The sequence below is a fragment of the Seriola aureovittata genome, chromosome 19, assembly GCF_021018895.1.
Source record: "Seriola aureovittata isolate HTS-2021-v1 ecotype China chromosome 19, ASM2101889v1, whole genome shotgun sequence".
Classification (NCBI taxonomy): domain Eukaryota; kingdom Metazoa; phylum Chordata; class Actinopteri; order Carangiformes; family Carangidae; genus Seriola; species Seriola aureovittata.
In genome coordinates, this window is record NC_079382.1 from 2102056 (window position 1) to 2122384 (window position 20329).

General features: G+C 42.9%; 1 protein-coding gene across 1 annotated transcript; it reads left to right on the forward strand.

The window, feature by feature from the left end:
• Positions 1–902: 902 nt before the first annotated feature.
• LOC130187500 (transcription factor E2F6-like) lies at positions 903–8845 on the forward strand. The gene is made up of 9 exons (XM_056405172.1): positions 903–1187; positions 3225–3554; positions 4925–4971; positions 5167–5222; positions 5609–5795; positions 6256–6411; positions 7053–7167; positions 7789–7951; positions 8127–8845. Exons 1-9 carry the CDS (start codon positions 1071–1073, stop codon positions 8186–8188), a joined length of 1233 nt encoding a protein of 410 aa, XP_056261147.1. The 5' UTR covers positions 903–1070; the 3' UTR covers positions 8189–8845.
• Positions 8846–20329: the final 11484 nt, after the last annotated feature.

Consider the following 20329-nt stretch of genomic DNA (forward strand, 5'->3'; position numbering starts at 1 on the left):
TATCGGGGGGAGAGTCTTTGTAAGTGACAGCAACCTCAGTTTAAATGTTGCTGGTGGACGAGGTTTAACTTTGGTTTCCATTGGAATCACTGATTGTACCTTTAATGAATCTGCGACCTAATGTCCTCAATCTGTTCTATGAACAAGGTTAAAAAGCTTTCAGATTCTGAATCCTCCAACTGTAGAAATGGGGACAGTTGGAGAACCAGGATTGACTAATTGATCAATTGTAACACATGGGTTTGTGCTGGTTGGAGGTGATGAATGCAAAAAAGTATTTATCCATTGCATCTTTAACTTCACAGTTGTAAGATAACAATAAAAATTGCATACACTTATAGTGAACTGAGAGCTTTGATTTCTTCTTCTGTGTCTCTGCTTTCCTTCACTCCTTTTCATACCACGGTTTCTTTCTGTAATTTTTGTTGTTTCACTGCGTCATACTGTAAAGGCCTTGCAGGAGTACAGAGGCAAGTTAAATGTTGATGGTTAAAACACATGCCGAGCGCTTTGGGTGGAGTACATCTTGTTCAAAAAGTCAGTTAAGAAAGGAAGTAAAATGATCAACAAATGGGATATCTCTATTTCTGAAATAGCCCTTTAATTAGATATGAAGGTGATGTAGGCGGCTGAACTTGGGTGTCCAGCAGATTGCCTGAAGTATCTGAATCTGAACAAAACCACAAAAGTATTTATCAGAACAGACAAAAAATATGAAATAAGACTCCAGAGACATGTAAGAAATTTATTTCCAAACAGGCACTCTCTGCATGACAGACTGCTGGGATGTTCCCTGGTCTTTAGGTCTACCTGATGGAGTCTGATCTCCACTACAACCTGTGTTTCACTGCATTGTTTCAGCCTCTAGATGGACTCATTACACCAGGACTGATTCCGGTTGTTGTACATCCAGGTCACCGCCTCCTCTGTTTCCGGTCTGAAAAAGTCCGGTGCAACGCGACTTAAACCAAGCCTCCACTAGCGATGGTGGACTTGCTGTGGTTCTGACTTCCTGGTGATAAACGTAGCCCGGGTTCGCTCTGGTCTGAGTTGGAGGAGAAACGATTAGCATGGTGAAGTGTGTCGTTTCGGGTTGTCCGAACCGCATGGTGAACGTTAACCGGGGGATCTTCAACCGACCACCGAAGAGGTTCTTCAACTTCCCCAAAGACCCGACCCGAGTCAAGGTACGGACTGTAAAAACTAACCGCAGCAGACGTGCTGCAACCTGAGTGTGTCGTTTACAAACTGTCCTGAAGGACTTGACTGGTTATCGGCGTGTTTACAGCCAGACCTCACGCGGGAGACGGTGTTGTGTGGTTCCCGTTAGAAAAGCTATTGGAAGGGGGTGTGCGCTACGCTTTAACGGAGGTTGGGTGGTTAATCACACGTATATTCACCAAACTATGGTTCGCATCTTTGAAGTTATTTACCGCGAAAAACAAATACAATTTCAAGCATAAATGTCGCTTTTGCCTGGGTTGTCCGAGTCTGTTTTTTCACCGCGGCGTCTTCTTCGCCTTGTTTGAAAACAAACTCCTTGAGCAATTAACATTTCTTCTTTGGTGTATGTGATTTCAAACTGTATTTTAAATCTTTCAAGAGAAAAGCTCCCAGGAAGAAGCCTATAAGTGGTTGTGCAAATGTGAGTCTGGTGAACTCTCCCACCTCCTCTACAGCTGCTTCCCTCAGCTTTTCTAGTAAGACTCCCGGAGTGTGAGGGGAGGCAGAACCCCGCTTCAAAACAAGCGCAGCTCAATCTTGTCATCGCGAGCAACGTGACGTCATGGGGGGGGTTTGTTAGCTTGAAAGTGCTTCATTACTTATCATTAGCTAGCTAGGGACAGCACTGACTTCCTGTTAGAGTGTTTTGAGTCAGGAGCACTGGTGGCTCGCCGCTCTAACAAGCTGAAGTCCGAGGCCGCTCCCTCTGTGTTTAACTTTTCCTCTCATAAGGTTGGGTGAACAGAATGTTCGACCCAGTCTACTGAAGAGATCCGTCTGTCAGGGCGGAGTGAGGTACGACCAGCAAGGCAGCGGTTACCAGAAACCCCAGGCAGCACTACACTGAGGTCTTATGTTTTTGAACAGTGACCCCAGGGTTATGTTACGTCACACCAAAGCAAGGTCATTTCGATTACTATGAATGGTGTGATTATACGATATGCGCACCCAACACATCCACTGAAGCAAGTTCAACACAGCTTCCTTACTATGGCAGGATAGAGATCAATATCCACCAGTTTCTCCATTGAATTAAAATTATGAAAAAATAATATAATTGATAAAATTAGGAGTGGAAATGTATTTACAGCAGGAACATAAACAGAGAAGCTATGTATGTGTTTGTTTGTATCATAGAAATGTTTAGATTGTCCACAGCAGTAAAGTGCCTGTGCATTGTCAGTACAGGCTATCTTAGATTTGATCTCTGTTCAGGTAATGTGGGTAAATTTGGATTTCCATGAACAAGCTGCGTGAATTAAGTTGTACTACACATCAGATATCTTTCATTACTGTAAACTAGGGCTGCACGATATGCAAAAAAAAGTTGGAATAGTTCTTTTTGGATTTAATTTTCACTGGAAAAACATTTTAAAATGACGGTGAATTTTGTTGGGTCTTCTTGTACCAAACATTTATAGATAGAATACATAGAATATGATTTGTAGGCTGGGACGTCTCTGTAGCACCACAACGCATATGGTGCTAGCAATGCATAACAATGTTGTGACACATTTTTACCTTTATCAAAAAAACTGCAGCACCTGCAATTTTTTTTATTATTTTTTCAGCTCTTTTGATTTGGATATAGCACTGCAGTTTCGATTGTATTTCAATTAATTGTGCAGCCCGTACTGTAAACATACCTGGCAGTGCAGTTTGCCTGAGTCATATGGGCGAAGTTGATAACTGTTCAAGTCTGTCAGTGTGATGCTACATAAAGAAAAGTAAAACATGGCATCTTAAGTGCGAATGTTTTGACAAGAATAAATACAACACATTGTTATGTAGGGAAATGGTCTGAAGAGGTCAAAGTGCCAAGAACATATGAAGTGTTGTAGTCTTGGTTCAGGAGTTCTGGCCACAGACTGCAGAAAAACATGGCTGTGATGTTTGGACTTCAGGGAAGAGTTAAAGACTGGAGGCTGGATTTGGAGAATGGATTTATGGAGTGTAATTCAGTCCAGCTGACCTACAGTATTGCTGCTGACTTTGCTCAGGTATGGCTGGCAGCGCTGAGGGAGACCGACAAGCAGGACTTGACAGACCAGCATTTAATCTGCGAGGACCACTTCCTGCCAGAGGATATCTCCAATAACGGGGTAAACAGTGACGCCATTCCCATCATGCCCCCTTGCCTGGATGGGCCGCTGAGCCTGATCAGCCCCTGGGGAGAAGAGACCTCTGAGGAGGAGGAGGAGGAGGAGGAGGACCTGTGGATCACCAGAGCCTGTGATGATGATGATGATGATGACGATGATGATCATGATGATACTGGTGCAGGTGAAGGCGGAGATGATGCCCCTGCTGCACCAGAGCCACCACAGCAGGTTTGGAGACTGGTTTTCTACCATTATGTTTTCCTATGTGATGCATGGTTTCTGCTGCATATCTATTTTTAAATGTGACATAAAAGAGGTAAATATTGAATATCTGCTTTAACCAAGGGCCTCTACATGTTATCATATTTACCTTTACAAATACATTAAAGCATGGTGTGGCTACACTGAAAACTGTGAAATCTGAGTTTAAAACATGTAGAGCTGCAACAGTTAGTTGATTATCACTTATCATTCAGAGCAAAAGCAAAAGAGAGAGACAACCCCTGCAAACTACTGCCCATCACCTGTTAAATTATCAACATCATTATAACCAACACTCGGTTTCTGCTATGGCCATCTAGTACAAATGGTTTCCTCTTTCTCTCCATGCAGTTGCTAAAATGATTAGAAATAAGTTGTGTGAGTTGTATATTTTTTCATGTCTGTATCATATTCATATAAAGTCCAAACACTGAAACTATAGGCTAGTGAAAGGTGTCAGTTATATATATAATGTTGCTGGAATCATATCAGCGTGACTCTCAACAAATGTTTCCCTGTCTGTTTTTCGCTGGGAGCCGCTCGACACGGGTGACAAATAGGCGAGATGCCGAATCTTTAGATCGCGCAAAGCGGCAGGGAAGCCTGAGAGTGCGTCTCGCGATATAGCCTAAAACTATTGTGACATTACTTACAGGCCGCATCACCCAGCCCTAATGTGTAGACAGCACCTTGGACTCAGGGAACGCAGGAAGGATATGTTTCACTGTTGTCTCACATTTTATAGAGTAAAAGACAACAGATTCTTTCAGTGACCAAAACAACTGGTAATCACAGCCACAGAGAATAAACTTTTAGTGAAATAGGGAACCTCTTGTTTCTGTTAAAATATTTGAATATTCACAGATTCTGGATTTCTAAATGTGATTAAAAAAAATTTATAACAAGGTAATTGAAGTTAACACAACTGTAGAGTGTATAAATCACTTAAAACATGTCAGGAGAGGAACTTCAATAAGAACTGTCTGTTGCTTTTAACTTTTTCTGTGATCACTAAATTTCCATGTCAGAATATCTGACTACACAGTGCGGCGGATGTCATTGACCTGGATTTATGCTGGTTTTGTCAGACAGCGTTGTGATAATAAAATAATGACTTTATCACGGCGGCCGTGTAGTAATGACTGTTACATGCAGTGTTCATGAGCCGTGATATCGGTTGTCTGACAACAGAAAGGGAAAAGACTTAGTGTAAAACTGTTCTGTACTGTGCATATATTATAAAAATTCATCAATGTTCAGATTTGCTGGAAAACACTAAAATAACTCAAAACCACTGTATCTGTTATTTGCTGTTTCTCTCTCTTTCTGATCTCCAGGGTCCAGCTGGAGGTTTGAAGAATCCTCCAGAAGCTGAGAAGCCCAGGTAACAAATATCACTGCTCCTGGTTTTCATATTTTATATTAACGCTGCAACAAGGCCCCTCCACTCGCGTCTCATTTTGTTTGCTAATATTAAATTCGTTTATTTTCTTGTATTTCACTCACCACGTTTCCAGTTGTTGCGGTGGGACATCTGAAGTGAAAGGTGTTTTTGTCTTGTCTTTTTTTTTCTTTCCAGCGCTTCCCTGTCAGCAAAGAAACGGTCGACCCAGTCCAAGAAGTTTTCCAGACAGGGTGAGTGCTGTGAAGGGGAGGCACATATATAAAACACATACTTTCGACTCAGTGTGACCTACTTTCTGAGGACATCATTATCTATCACTGTGGATTATATCTGAAGAAACTTCCAGAAATCTCCTTAGAAATCATAGAAAATAGACTCTCCTTATAAGTGCAGAACTTCATTGAGAATCATCATGTTTTGAAGCTTTCTTCAGTACCGCAGTGATCCAGTGATAGTTGTCTGTACATACATGAGTGTACTGCAAACGGGAGCTGCTCATAACTAATTCAGCAACTTTTAATGGGGACAGTTTGACAATCTCTAGATCAAGTTTTTTTTTTGTTTCGCAGCCCTAGTTTTTGATCATAAATTTGACTGCTGTTCTCATTGTGCTCAGACGTGTCTCTGGGGCTGCTGACTCGGGGTTTCCTCGAGCTGCTGCTGGCGGCTCCGGACGACTCTCTGGACCTCAGGCAGGTCGCCGTGAGCCTGAAGACCGGCAAACGCAGAGTCTATGACATCACCAACGTCCTGGACGGCATCAACCTCATCCAGAAGGAGTCGGCCAACAGGATCAAGTGGATGTGAGTGTCGAAAATAGGGTGTCTCAGGCTGTTGTGTTATTTGCTCTACATGTTCATGCAGTTTATATGTTCTGTATTAGCCCTTGTTTTCCTGTATTGAGGGGTTTTTGTATGTTAATCAAATAAAATCTTTGTGACAGCTAAGAGTTATTTTCACTAGTTTTTTCCTTCTCAGAATTTAGTTTTCATTGTGGAAAACAAATCCCAGGACGATCTAGACCTGTCGTAGAAGTCATACTTGTTACACTTAATCATATTGGTTTATTCTGAATCAATATACAGTTAAAATATACATCAAATCACATTAACTCATAAGATATATAACTAAGATAAACTTAACTTTCTGAGTCTACAAATTTACTGAGGTGAGTTAATTGGTATATTTTGGCGCTGCAACTTGGACAGTAGTAAAGCCACTCTCTGACCCTCTGCCTCTGGCCGTCTGATTTTCTGATTGCAGAGGGAAGAATCCAATCTCCCACTTTCTGTGGAAGAGCCACAAGAGGTTCCAGAGAGAGCTGAACAACCTGAAGCTGGTGGAGGACACGTTGGACGGCCTCATCAAAAGCTGCGCCCAGCAGCTCTTCGACATGACCGACGACATGGAAAACTCTGCATATCCTTTACTGCCAGACTGAGGTCAGCAGCAGCGCTACTATTAGTAGAATGTAGTTTCTATCCTCCAGCGCTTCATTTTTCTACAGCTTATCAGAGTATCAGCTGTTTCTCTGCCCAGCCACGTCCTCCTGCTCCTCCTGGAGGACGCAGGTGTTCCCAGGCCTGATGAGATCACATCACAGATTAAAGCACTAGAATAAGCGAAATCTAAGTGTATTTGATTTGCACTAAAACGAATGAGAAAACTCTGAGCCACCAAAATAAGACAAAAATGAAATGGAACAAATATGGTTTTTGTCTGTGCTGGATTTCTCCTGTGTTTTTATCTTGTTGCTGAACATTACTAGACTGTTGTAACATACCTGTTGCATAATATATCTAGAATTAGATTAAAGTAAAACAAGGCAGCAGGAACAGGTTGTCAACCTGTCAAAGTGTCCGTGAGCAATTCAGCGTGTGAGAGTGTGAGTGAATGAGGTAAATCTGTTAAGGCAGTGAAACGCTACACAAGTGCAGTCCGTTTACCATTTACCTGTTGAGCTGTCAGGTGAAGCCAGGAGGCCTGAATGGGATTAAAACCCGTCGTTGTGAACGCTTACATAAAAACCCAGCAGGTTTTTCTTTAACCTTTTCGTCTACGTCGGCCTACGTGACCCACGAGGACATCAGTCGGCTCAAAGACCTCCGGGAGCAGACGGTGATCGTCGTCAAAGCTCCGGAGGAAACCAAACTGGAGATCCCTGCACCGAGAGAGGTAAACAGACGAGCAGACAGAGAGGACCCACGCAGGCAGGCTGACCTCAGAAATCCAGCTTTATTCTGAAATCTGAGCTTTAATCCTCTGCAACAACAAATCCATATCAGACAGAAATGATCAAATAATAAGTTCGGTTTCCAAATGAAAAATCAAACGCAATAATGCTGCAAACAAGTGAAACACACTTGTGTATCCAAGCCAGAGTTATTTAAAGTTTATCATTTTAAATGTGATTAGAATTCAAGCTTCAGCAATTTGATTGACAGAAAATTAAACAACTACTCTTTTGATAATTGATACATTTTTTTGACCCAAAATTCTCTGCAGTGTGAGGATGTGTTCTTTGTTTTATATCATTATGGTTATCTTTGTATCTCCTCTACAAAGTAAGACATTTGGTGACATCAACTAGGACTCTGGGGAAAAAATGCGCTTTTCACTATTTCCTGACACTTTTATCAACAGATCAATGAATGAATCAGCATTTTAATGAATAAATCATTAGTTGCTGCTTTAAGCAGAATGAAGACTTTATTAATATTAAAAGATCTCACTTCCTGTAGATTGATTCCGTCCATCGTGTAACGTCAAAGTGTTTGTCTGGGTGTGCCGACACAGGAAAGCATCCAGGTCAACCTGAAAGCAGGGAAGGGTCCCATCATGGTGATGACCTGTGAGGTGGGGTCAGGAGACACCGCGACCTCTGACCCCGGAGAGACGAGAAGTGGCTTCTTTCTAACGCTGGAGGAGAGCCGGATCAGGACGAACACGCTGCACACAGGTAAAAATCATTTTGTTGGTTTGGTCCATGATGTCCGTCATGGATTAATGAATTGCTGATGGTTATACAGTCGCTTGTTTTTAAAGATGATCTTTATTTACCATATATGGTGTCACCTAAATCCATAATGAGGACTGTTGCATTGTTTTATTTCATCGCATTGTTTTTGTTGCAGAGCCTTGTGGTCCGCAGAACGCCGTGCAGAGCGCCGTGCAGAACGCCGTGCAGAGCGCGTAGCCACCAGCCGACCACAGGGAGGCGCCAGCTGTCCTCAGACACATGTGGAAAAAATGTCAAGAAGCCCGATAAGGTCATCTGCAGCCACCGACAGGTCGCACAGGGCGTCTGATCAAACACACAACAGTTCCTGCACGCTTCACTGGAGCATTATGGAGATTTCTGCTGGGCGTGAGCTCGTCTGTGTTTCCGAATGATGTGAAGAGAGATTTTCAATCAAACTAATCAGCTGCAACACAAAAACACCAGAATCATCAGTTCCAGTCATCAAACCAGTTATCAAACCAGTCAAAGGAGTTTTGGCATTGGAATGTAAAAACACTATTTATGGTCATTTTCATTTGCACAAGTAAACCCAGTTTTTAATTTAACTCTGGTGGGCGTCGGTCAAACTGAGAAGAGTCCGGTGGGCCCGTACAGATGTTAGATGTTGAGGATCACGACAGTTTGATCGGGACGTTTTTGTATGAAAGTTACAATAACACACAGATGTGCCTCTGCAGTGTTTCTGCAGACTTTGTATTATACTGTACAGTCGGTGTAAAATATTTTACTGTTCTCTTTGCTTTTCTTTGTCTTTTTGCATATAAAATGTTTTCTTGGTTTGACACACACCTCAAAGATGCTGTCAGTAATAAAACATTAACTCGGAAGTTATTTCTTGTCCTGTCGGCATCCTGAAGGTTGCTGGTTCGAATCCCTGAAGCTAAGTTTTAGAGCAGTGTGTGCACAGAGACCATCTGAGAGGGGTCCCGCTTCACAACATCAACCGCAGGAGGGCCCCTGAGCAAGACACAGAACACCCGTCAGCTCTGGGGTGAGACGGGTCCAGCTGCAGACCCGCTTGTTGGGGACAGCGGGTGTGTCCTGAGCAGAGGTGGAGGAGGTGTACAGATCCTGTACTTCGGTAAAAGCACTAATAGCACACTGTAAAAACACTGTTACATGTTACAGCGCTGCGTTGAAAAAGTATCGTAGGATAATCAGGAAAATGGATTTTAAAATGGCTGCCGTGTCTGTTAGATTATTATATATTTTCATCAGGTTGTTATTACTGACGCATAAATATAAAGCGGCGTTTTACTTTTACAACTATTTAATTTAAGGTGCATCTGGTGATTGTTTACGTGATGGATAATTCTCCTGATTATTTTCTGAATGAATTGAGTGTTCGGTCGGTTTGTGAAACTTCAGAAAATATTAAGATATGCTCATCACAATTATCTAGTATTATTATTATTTCTGCTATCAGTGAAAATGCTGCCATTGATTTCTGTGGGGTCAGGACTTACTCATTGTATTTTATGTGTTTTCCAGCACCGCGGGGGGATGATAACACTTTTATTTGTTATGGCAGCTCTGGCACATTTGAAAGGTTTTCTTTTTATTTCTAAAGGTCTGAGACGTTCTTAACGAGAGTCCATGATGGTTTTTAATTGAGTATCCTTCCTGTTTATAGTCATACCCAGCCACAGGGGGCAGCAGTGGGCCGTGAGTCTGATGGTAAAGGCTTTAAGAATATCATTTCAGGAGAAGAAACTTCAACGACGGTATTAGTAATAATAATTGTAATTATTTAGTAATGTTATGTATTTGGTCAAGTAGAACACTCCATCCACAGAGAGTAATGGTCTGACTCCCTGCCGCCTGTCTGATTCAGTAGTGGAGGAAGTAGCCTACACACTTCCTTGTACCATCATGATAAAAGTATTTCAAAGCTACTGTGAAATTACTAAAACCATATTTAAAATATCAAACGTACTTGTGATTCCAATGGTGTTTTGTTATTGATATTTTCTACATAACTGAGTCCTAAAACTCTTTGTTGAAACAAGTGAACAGCAAAGTAAGAACATTTTCGTTTTGGGTTCAACTTCTGTACAAAACGTCGTACAAATTAGTGTCGTAGCTGGAAACAAAGAAAAACGATGTTGATTTGCTTTGAAAAAAAGTTCTGAATAAGCACTGGAAAATTTTGTCACTTTGTTTACTAAAGAAAATAAGATTTTAAAGACTTAATATTTCAAAATGTGTAAAAAGAGCTTCTCAATAAGCAGGTTTTGTGTTCCCAGCTGTGCATCATATTGTCAACTGATTATATGTAAAATGTAAAATCTTCCTAAAGTGTGAATAAACCCTAGTGCAGTTAAAAAAAAAAAAAAAGAAAGTTCCCACAGAGAGTTAGTAGATTATAAAGTATAAAGTAACACAAAAATGAAATACTGCTGTACTGGAGTGAATGTACTTTGTGACTCCAGCGCTGCCTCACTGTGTCACTGAGGTGTGGTTTGGTGAAACACATCCTCCTGCTGGTCCTGGTCCAGCTGACGCACCCCGCCCTCCTGCTGTCACGACAGAAACATGAGACTCAAACACAGATTTAACTCAACAAGTGAGCGCCGCACAGGAAAATACAGCTCCATCGTTTCTGAGAACAAACAAGGCTTTTTGTTTTTTTTCTTCTTCTTCTTTTTTTTTCCCAACTTTTAGGTGAGTCTGTGTTTTCACTCTGCTGTTTGTTTGACAGTTCGTTGATGAAGTCGTGGCTCAGGAGTACGTTCATCCAGAGAGTTGTGGCAGTTTATGGTGTCTAGTGTTTCTCTGGTACCCTGTAATAATCTTCCTCGTAGAGGAGTAGAGCTTCTATAATATGAGCCTAACACCAGAGCCTGCAGTATCTATTCACTCACTGTGGAGACATTCCTGTTTGAAACAAAGCTTTGCAGCTTGGCTTCTGTCCGTCAGCAGCGGTGCGTTGGCAGACTGAAGCTGCTTACGTAACAGGAACAGAGAGATGACATGTTCTCCTCCAGCTTTCCAGATGCAGCTGCTGTTCTGAATGAACACGACCTTAGAAACGTTTTGTGGACATGTGAGGACACTGTGGCTCCCCACCTGGAGCCACATGATGATGAAGATTAATAGAAAAACAGCGTGACTCTGCTGGATGATGTCTGGTTGCATTGTGGCAAACTAAAGTTCTGGTTCGTTTTGCTGGAGCACTATGCGCTGGTGCCAAGACAGAGGTCGGATGGAAGCAAATGAGGAGGCTGCTTTATTATGACGATGTCACTCGGAACCAGGGCCGGCCCAAGCCTTTATGGGGCCCTAGGCAGAATTATATGTGGGGGGGGGGGGGGGCCCCTACAGCCTTGGTGCAGCCAATATGATTGATTGGCTCTGGTCAGAACACAGGCTTCATCATCAGTGTTGTTTCTTCTGACCTTATTGTGGCTATAATGAACGCTGCAGCCTCTGGTTTAGCAGCATGTAGAATATTGCTCTGCTTTTCTTTATTTTACTCAGTTTTTCTTCTTCTGGTTTACGTTTTTTTTTGTACACACATTCCACATACTCCACAGTGTTGCCTCATTTGATGTTTCCCCGAATTTCACAGCAAGAATCTGAGCAGCTGTGTCTCTATTAGGGGAAGCCCTGTTAAATAACCCCCAGCGGGCCCCTGTGGTGTCTTTGTTGTGGTGTGTGTGTGTGTGTGTGTGTGTGTGTGTGAGACAGAGTAAAGAGCAGGCACATTAAAAAGCTAAGTGGTGACCTGCAGAGACCCCCAATACCTCAAGGGATGTGAGTTCAAGACCTGAAACCCCACACATACACATGGGTTTCATTGTTTGTGGTGTCATACAGTGGCCAAAAGTATGTGGACACATGAACATTCTCTTCGTACAGTATTTGTCTAAAGTATAATTCTGCGTTGATACAGTATGAGGGGCCTCAACCACTAAAAAAACAGACCAAAAGATGTGGAAAGAGGTGTCCACATACTTTTGGCATACTTTTTCTTTTGAATCCTCCTCCATGTTTTTAAGTGGGTTTGTCTGTCTGCTCACTACTACAGGAGCCTGAAACATCAGAGCTGTTGCTATGGTTACTTGCAGTTGAGCACACCTGGAGCACTGTTGACCAATCAGAAACCAGAAGTTGCTGCGTGGTGTATTTAAGAACGTAAAACAGGTTGAACGGTAAACAAATCCTGAAGCCATGTTTATGCGTCTGCCCTCCTGACCAGAGTTTCCTCCTCTGCTTCGTGACGTGGTTTGACCTGGTTGTTTGTGTTGTAAGATGAGCGGCTCAGGTGGCGGCGTGGCGGCGGGGGAAACGCCCCGGCAGGTCGAACACTGCTCGTCTGTGCCCAGAAAAACCGCACAGAGCTGTGTTTGCTTTCAGCTGGAAGCTGTGCGGTCCAGCGGGCCCACAGTCGTGTTATCTTTGTAACACACTCGAGTGTTTTGACAGCATTTAACTCCAGAATGAATAAATATTCAGGGAAAAACTAGGAGGCCAGACTCTGACGTTTCCCTGTGAGCCTTCAGGTTTGATTCTAATGTCGTCACATCAGAAAGGTCGAGAGCTCCGACACGAAACAGACCGGTGTCCTTGATATGAAAATAGAACAATGTTGAAGGTCCATTCTGCAGGTTTTGCATGTTCAGGTCTGTTAACTGATACTAGATACAATCTCCACGCCTGCTGAGCGTTAGTTTGAGCCTCAGGTTTCATTTATTTCCATAATTATCAACATGCAGAGGCTTGAAACTTGCTGCAGACTCCACACGGAAACTTCCCCCCGAGGAAGCTTTTCGAAACAGACTGTTGCTGAATGTTTGCGTGGTGACTTTTACACAGTCAAGTATTAACTTTGACCTGTGTTGTAGTTGACTTGTAAAACATAAAGTATTTATCTTAACTCCAGAGCCCTCAGACTTAATTGTTCTATGCTGTGCTGAAAAGTAACCTGGCACCAAATTGTAACCAGAAGTGAGGCATTGTTTCTTTTTTTAGAAGTTCTTATATTTACTCATGTCGGCAGTGTGGCTCTAATGGTGGTGGCAATCCAACAAACACTCTGGTACATGCTGAAATGTGTAAATAAAAGAAAGATAAAACGTGAGTAAAGCGGCTTTTGGAAGTAAGGTGAGATAGAATGGGGATAAATGAGTCAAGCTCAGGACCTTCCTCCCTGTAGGGTTCAACTCCAATTGATATTAATTTATTTTGACTTTAGTTGACCAATTATCTTGTTTGTGTTTTTATTATATTCAGTTTTCAGTCACAGTTTGGTGAGGTTTGGGAAAGGTCATGGTTTGGCTTAAAATAGACCTTTTCTCTTAGAGAGCCTCTCTGCCAGAACCTCTCCCATGTGACTCACTGACGTGATCCAGGAGAGCGTAAAACCCAGGTGTAAATAGCCACATTGGCTATCCAGCCCAGTTGCAAATAACACTGTTGGCTGCGGACAGCTGGGTGCAAATAGCATGTGCCAAAATAAAATGATGCTTAAGCTGAACTGGCCTTAACAGATGAAGGTTTTCAAGTAGACTTGGCTTTGTTTTGATGGGTCACAAACCACAACCGCAAGCACCTGGAAACAAACCAACCACAGCAGTGTCACACAACGCTAAAGCAACACTGACACGAGGAATATCTGAACTTGACTGAATGCGGACTGTGGTGGATGTTCTCTCTGCTGCGCGTTTTCGAGTTTTTTGTTGATTTGAGTCGATTCTCATAGAAGTGAAGTGAAACCGATGTCTGCCTGGGAAGAAGGACATCGATCTAAAACCTGATGGAGGATTCGGTTTAACGCAACCAATTAAACGGCACGGATTCCCCCCCCCCCCCCCCCCCCCCCCGTGGAGACTGATCAATAACGGAAACACTCCAGTGATCAGCGTGACATGTGCTGGACCAGCGTCCGTCTCTGATCTCTTTGTTCAGTCCCAGCAACAATAGAAACTTGTTATCTGTGCGCGTGACGCTCCGTCGGTCAGGTGCTCAGTCCTGGCTCTCCATATGTCACCTCGCAGTCAAACAGCACGTCAATGAATACTGAGTAGACTCATTAGCCTCTGCTGTGTGCTAATGAGAGTCGGTTTACGCACCGCGTCGCCTCAGTGTGAGGACCGGGAGCAGTGGGAGTGATTGTCTGGTTCTGTTTGTTTCCTTTGCTCTAACATCAAAAATATGTTGATTTAAGAGTTTAAAATGTCTCACCCACACTTGTCACCACTCTTGTGGACATTTTTTTTGTCTCTCTGGCACAGGACAATGACGTTCCCACTCTTTACGTTATTCAGCACGGCACTGTCAGGAAAACAGGTTGTTTTTAGTCTCTGAACAAATGATCAATGCTGTACTTTGAGGTCAGGTCAGCGGCCGCTACAACCAAATAATCTGACAGTTATTTTCCCAATTAATTATAATTAAACAGTAATCAAAGTCCATTACAGTTTCCCATAGATTGAAATCCAAATGTTTTATCTGACCAACAGATATTTAGTTTACAATATAAAAGAGAAACTCAGAAAATCCTCATATTGGATGAACTGCAACAGGAACATTTTTTAGTTTTTTTGCTTAAAGGAATTGTTGTAGAACAATTTTCTGTCAATTTCACCAATCAGCTTATAATTTCAGCCCCAGAGAACGGCCTCCAGAGATCATTACGAACATATGACACACAAAAACCTGTGTGTTTGTGACGTTCAGAATCCCCCAAAAGAGCAAAGAGCATTTCTTCTGGTGTGTACCTTGTGCTTCACCAGAGGTGAAGCGCAATGTCATGTGGGAGATCAGTCAAACAAACATCAGGATTTTTACTTCAGAGGAAAACAGTGACTGGATGAAACACCTGACAGAACCTCGGCTGTCATTAAACCTCATTCAACTGCTTCTCCCTGCAGCTGAAAACACACACACACACACACACACACACACTGTGGAGGTGAAACCAGTTTGTTTTTCCTCTCGTCACTGCGGGCAGAGAGCCCGGTGTGGCCGCCGCGGCAGCGTCGAACAGCAGCAGCAGCAGTAGAAGAAGAAGAAGTGGCTCTGTGTTCAGGTGGAATGTTGCAGTGGATTTTCTACCTAATTTACCCTCATGTTGTTGTTCGAGGCCGCCGCGATGCAAACAGGCGATAGGCCCTCTGCAGGTCGTCCAGCTCTGAGCGAACCTCCGATCCAACAACACAGAGGCTTTGTCTGTGGCACGAGGGCGAGCTGATGGGATCCGATTCAGCAGAGCAGAACTCAATTACTGCACAAAGTGAAGCAGCTTGTGGCTAATAAAACTAACTGGATCACATTTTCACCATTATAGTTTTATTATCACTCTGCTGCGGGCACGAGGTTAAAGTGGTTCTTTTTACACTTTAAATTCACAAGGCTGCAATAAGCCTCAGATAATAGCTCAGTGACATGATACTGTATGATGACGCCCAGCTGTAATGAGGTCAAAGGTCAGAGCCAAAGAACCTTGTTTCCAATTAAAATGAAAGTTTCTTTCTGCTTCATAAAAAGCGAAAAAGCGTGAAAAACACAGCGCTGTGCTTCAAAGGCAGTGAAGAACAAAAAGCCAGTAAAAATGGACGTAAACTTAAATACTTAATTTCTAAGAGCAAACTCAAACATTCCCTTTGTATCATTGTATCTTCTCCTTTATACAGATTTTCTGCTTTTTCTCTTATAGCTCACTAACCTGAATCTCTTTAAGTTCTGGACTGTTGGTTTGACAAAACAAAATATTTGATGTTATTTATTGATTAATGAAGAAAATCATTTGCAGTAGTGTGTTATGAAAATAACTGATGTGTAGACAGTTGGATATTCAGTGGTTTCTGTGCGAAGCTGGATCCGTCAGATCTTGGTGGTTGTCAGCCGTCGTCGTTCGACTCTGCAGCCTCCCCTCACACTCACGTGCAGGTGAATTAAAGCCTCTTTGAGCTCCAGGATCCTCAACGTCAACACAGGAAGTGGACGGAGCTGTCGACCAGCATACCTTAACCTGAATTTAACAAGGCCAACACTGTTCTTGGCAAACCCCAGTGCTGTTTCTTTTTTTTTCTTCACTTTGTGGTTTGGACAGGGTTGTTGTGGACACAGCTGAGCTTTGGGCAGCTGAAAGACCGTGAAGCTCATTTCAAAGCGGATTCTAAACACCTCAGCTTTCAATCAGTTCAAGTGGAGAAGAAGGTTAAAATGTCTTTTATGAAGCAGGTTTGTCGCAGAAAAAAAAAAAGACAAGATCCAGTTTTGATTCTGTAATTCTGCAATTTTCTCCAGACGAGCGGAGTAAGCAGCTGAGTAATAGAGCAATCTCCCTGTGAAAAAATAAAAGCATTTGAAGCCACTAAACACACACACACACACACACACACACACACACTCATTCATCCTGCTTTGATTACTCAGAGGATGGAGGAAACTACAAGAGCTCATGATAATGAGGTTTATTTGGTGCCTGCAGCTGTAATTTCAGGAGTCATCTGTCTGCACCACTGGACTGAAAGGCTTTGGTTAGCATGTTGGGGGGTGGGGGTGGGGGTGGGGGACGAGGGAGGGCGCGGGGGCATTTTGCAGACAGTGGTGGAAAAAGCTCAACGTGACCATGAAATGTAGTGGGAACCACAGAGGCCGTTCTGGTGCCGTGATTCGATGACAGTGGATGTAAATCATCTGATACAGATGTCGTTCCCTGGACTCCGGGCCGCACGTCTGACGCGAAATGTTGCTTTCAAAGAAACATGAGCAGGCGTTCGCGAAGTCTCTTCTTCCCCCCAGTTTCTCTCATGTGAAATGATGTGTAGCATGATGCGTTGCGCTTCAGTCAAATCTGAACACACAGACGTGACGCACGTATTTCTAGGTTCAGCGTGACTTGCACTTTCCAAGAATATTTTCATATCTGATGTGCCGCTCAAATAAATGTCAAAAAAAAGGCTGCAGAACTGTACTGTGCAGACAGGAGCTTATCACAGATGATTCAGCTACTTTGAATGGAGACTATGTGGCTCAAGTTGTGGCCCACAGCAACATTATACTTAATGATTGCATCCCCCAAATCAGAACTGAAGTTCCAAAACTTATTCCCCAAATCTAAGAATAATAATAATGTCAGTTGCGCCACCCATTAACAATGTGACAGGGAGGGGTGGGGGAGGGGGTTCAGTTACCTCCATTTTGTCACAGTTTCAGACTTTGAAAACCCCTGGTCTAAAACAACACTGTAATTTGAGAGTTAAACTGGATGCGCCGTTGATGTCGCGTTGTGCATCGGCTCAACGCTGCTGTCACTGAGTTACGTCATCCCTCTGTTCTCAGAGCAGCTTCCAAACCAACGAACAACCAACCAGGATCAGTGTTTCCTTCAGCAGCTGCTTCCAATTACTCGCATAATACTCTCTCTCTCTCTCTTTTCCCACATCGTAATAAACCCTCTCGCTCGCCCTCCCCGTCCAGAGACATACAAGTGAACTTGGCATGAGCTTTGTCAGGACAGAAAAGTCACTTCATTTTTAGCCCTTATTTTGTTTTCATTTTCACAGAAATATGAGCTGCAAGAAATCTGCTGCAACCCTTTCTTACTGTATTCATTTGTACTGAAACAAAGAATTTTGACGTTTTCACCTTATATTTCTGTTAAGGAATTGCGACTCCATCAAGGTGAAAAGGTCATTTCTCAATTCGTTGTGACCTCGGGTAAGTTTTTTTCTGCTCTGATTTTTTTATAAAAAGGCTCATATAGAGCCTCCTCAAACTGTTCTCCTCCTGAAGAGGATTTGCTCAGATTGGAACTCATATATCCAGCTATCCTGTTTCCCATATCCTGGGCACATCTTTCCATACCCCCGTCTGTACCTCCATCCATCCCTCCAGCTTCAATTCTTCAGGGAAAATCACTCCTGATATGTTGGGGTTTTTATTTCCATTGCTTTAGTGCAGCATGCCGTCGGCGTGCTGGCTCTGATCGGGGAGTTTTTCCATTGTTGCTCATTGGGTTTTGGACTCAGTTTGGTTTAGTAACGGTACACTGGAGGCTGACTGGTGAAGCTCCCCAACGTGTCTGGCTCTGGTTCACCAGTCAACTCTGCAGTGGAAAAAAACCAGAAGATGCCGATACTGAGCTGCAGACACCAGAGCTGCAGTGTATTTTCATTTTACTCTGGTACGAGTTTTCACAATAAATGTCAGAACAGCAGGAGTTTTTATTGTCAGTAACTCTTGTTCCTCTTTGCTGTAGTTTACCAGAGATGTGAGGAAGTCTATTCTTCCGCTGCAATGTTTCAAACTGGTTCTTCACAGTAAAAGCCCCATAGCTACTAAGAATCTTAAGGTACAGCATGAAGCACAGAGGTTTTGCTGGAGGGCTTTTATTGTGAAGCCATTGCAGGGTTCGTGAATCAACTGAAGGTCCTTTACTTTAAAGGAGCTAGAATGTGTCGTAGGCTTTTACTGTGAAGCAGCTGGAAGTCTTTTACTGTAAAGGAGTGGAGTTATAGTGGGAAGTACCAGGTGAAATTTATAGTATTTATGTTGCCCAAATTTGCCTCAAAGGGCCTTTACTGTGATGCAGCCGAAGGGCTGTGAAGTGACTGTTTTTTTTTACTGTGAAGCAGCGTAGAAAGTTTTTATTGTAAAACATTTGGATGGTTCCTACTTTGAATAAGCTTCATACCCTGAAGGAGCTGGATGGCATTTACTGTGAAGCTGCTGCAGGCATGCAACATTCACAGAAGTGTTTGAGTGTATATTACCGAAAGTTAAAAGCACACGCTGCTGTTTTTAGTTGGGATACGTTGATTTGATGTTGTAATGCTGAGTTGGCATTTCCAGCTGGTATTACTATTTGCACCAGTGCAAGAAACAACCACAAGAGTCCCAATTTGAACTAGAAACACCGATCTCAGTGCTGTGACAAAGGTAGAGTAAAACACCTGGTTGTATTAAGTACTGATCTAGTAGAAATAAGACCCTCTCAAGTCCCAGATATCGCTCCACAGTCGCTCTGGCAATAGGCACTACCGGGCAAAATTCCAGTGGGCCAGTAAAGTGTAAGAGAAATCCATTCCCAGCCTTCTCTCTGGTCCCAGCTGGTAAGTCCAGGGTTAAATTTCTATCCCAGTCCAACCCTGGCGCTCTCCATCGAGTGATTCCTGTTCGAGATTCAATCTTGTTTTACCTCAGTTTCTATCACTCTCCCTCCACCACTCTTCACCTTCATTGTCTCCTCCAGCAACAGGGATCTTTTTTCGTTTGCCTGGTATAGTTTCCACACTTATTCTAGTGGTTCTATCGTCCACCATTAGCGCAAGCTGGGGAAAGCTGCTGAAAGCTACCTGGAAACCAAAAGCACTATCCTCTTTCTATTTCGGTTGTGCAATGGCAGACACACTTCCTTTGTGGGGTAAATCAAGCCTACATTTTGCCCAGTGGCAGGAGTGAAAGCAAGGCTTATGGAGAACCAATCTAAACACAGGTGGTGTATTTATTCTAAAGCCATCACATTGTACATTTACTTCATAATGATAAGTTAAAGCAAAGAACTTTGCCTCTCTGGATTTGTTGCACCATTGGTTGGCAGGGAAGATCAGTAAGCTAGATACCATCCAACACATCACAGAGAAAATAGCACACAAAGACTCAAAGTGTCAGTGTGGGTGTTAACAGCCAGCAAAGGTTTAGCTAACAAGATGTTTTCTTTCTTCGTGCCATGGCATGGTAATGTCATATTTTTAGATACGAATCAATCTCAATCTGTGTTGGAAGAGAATTCATGTGATGTGCTTCAATTTGCCTCAGCACATGTGGGAGCAAAATCCCTTTAGATTAAAACTTTCAATGCAAAAAGGGGAAGTTTCATGGGAAGTTTACAACGTCAACACAGTTTGTTTTACTGAGGAATCAACCAGTGAAACTATGTCATGTTTGAAGCCTTGAGTTTGGTTTCTGACGTGTGTGATATTCCCGTCATATTTCCTTCGTTGTTCAGTTTATTCCATCCTCTCTTCACAGCAGTCTCTCCTCCTCTCCCTGTGTTTCCTCTGATTTCTCCTGGCGTGGCTCTGTTCTTGTTCCTGACTCCAATCGTCATTGTTTTTCAGCCTCAGTTTCTCCAGCTGTTGTGTAATAAGCACGAGAGAGAGAGAGAGAGAGAGAGAGATTGTCCCAAGCTCGCTTGGTTTCAAGTGACTCTCGCCCTCTTGGTGTTCTCCAGTTCAGAGCAGCTCTTATATAAGACGACAGAGCTGAGTTTTTGTATTTGAAACAGCAAAACAACACATGCTTGAGTTTTCCTACTTAATTAAACAAGCTGCATTCATTCTGTGTAAAAGAAAGGAAATCAGT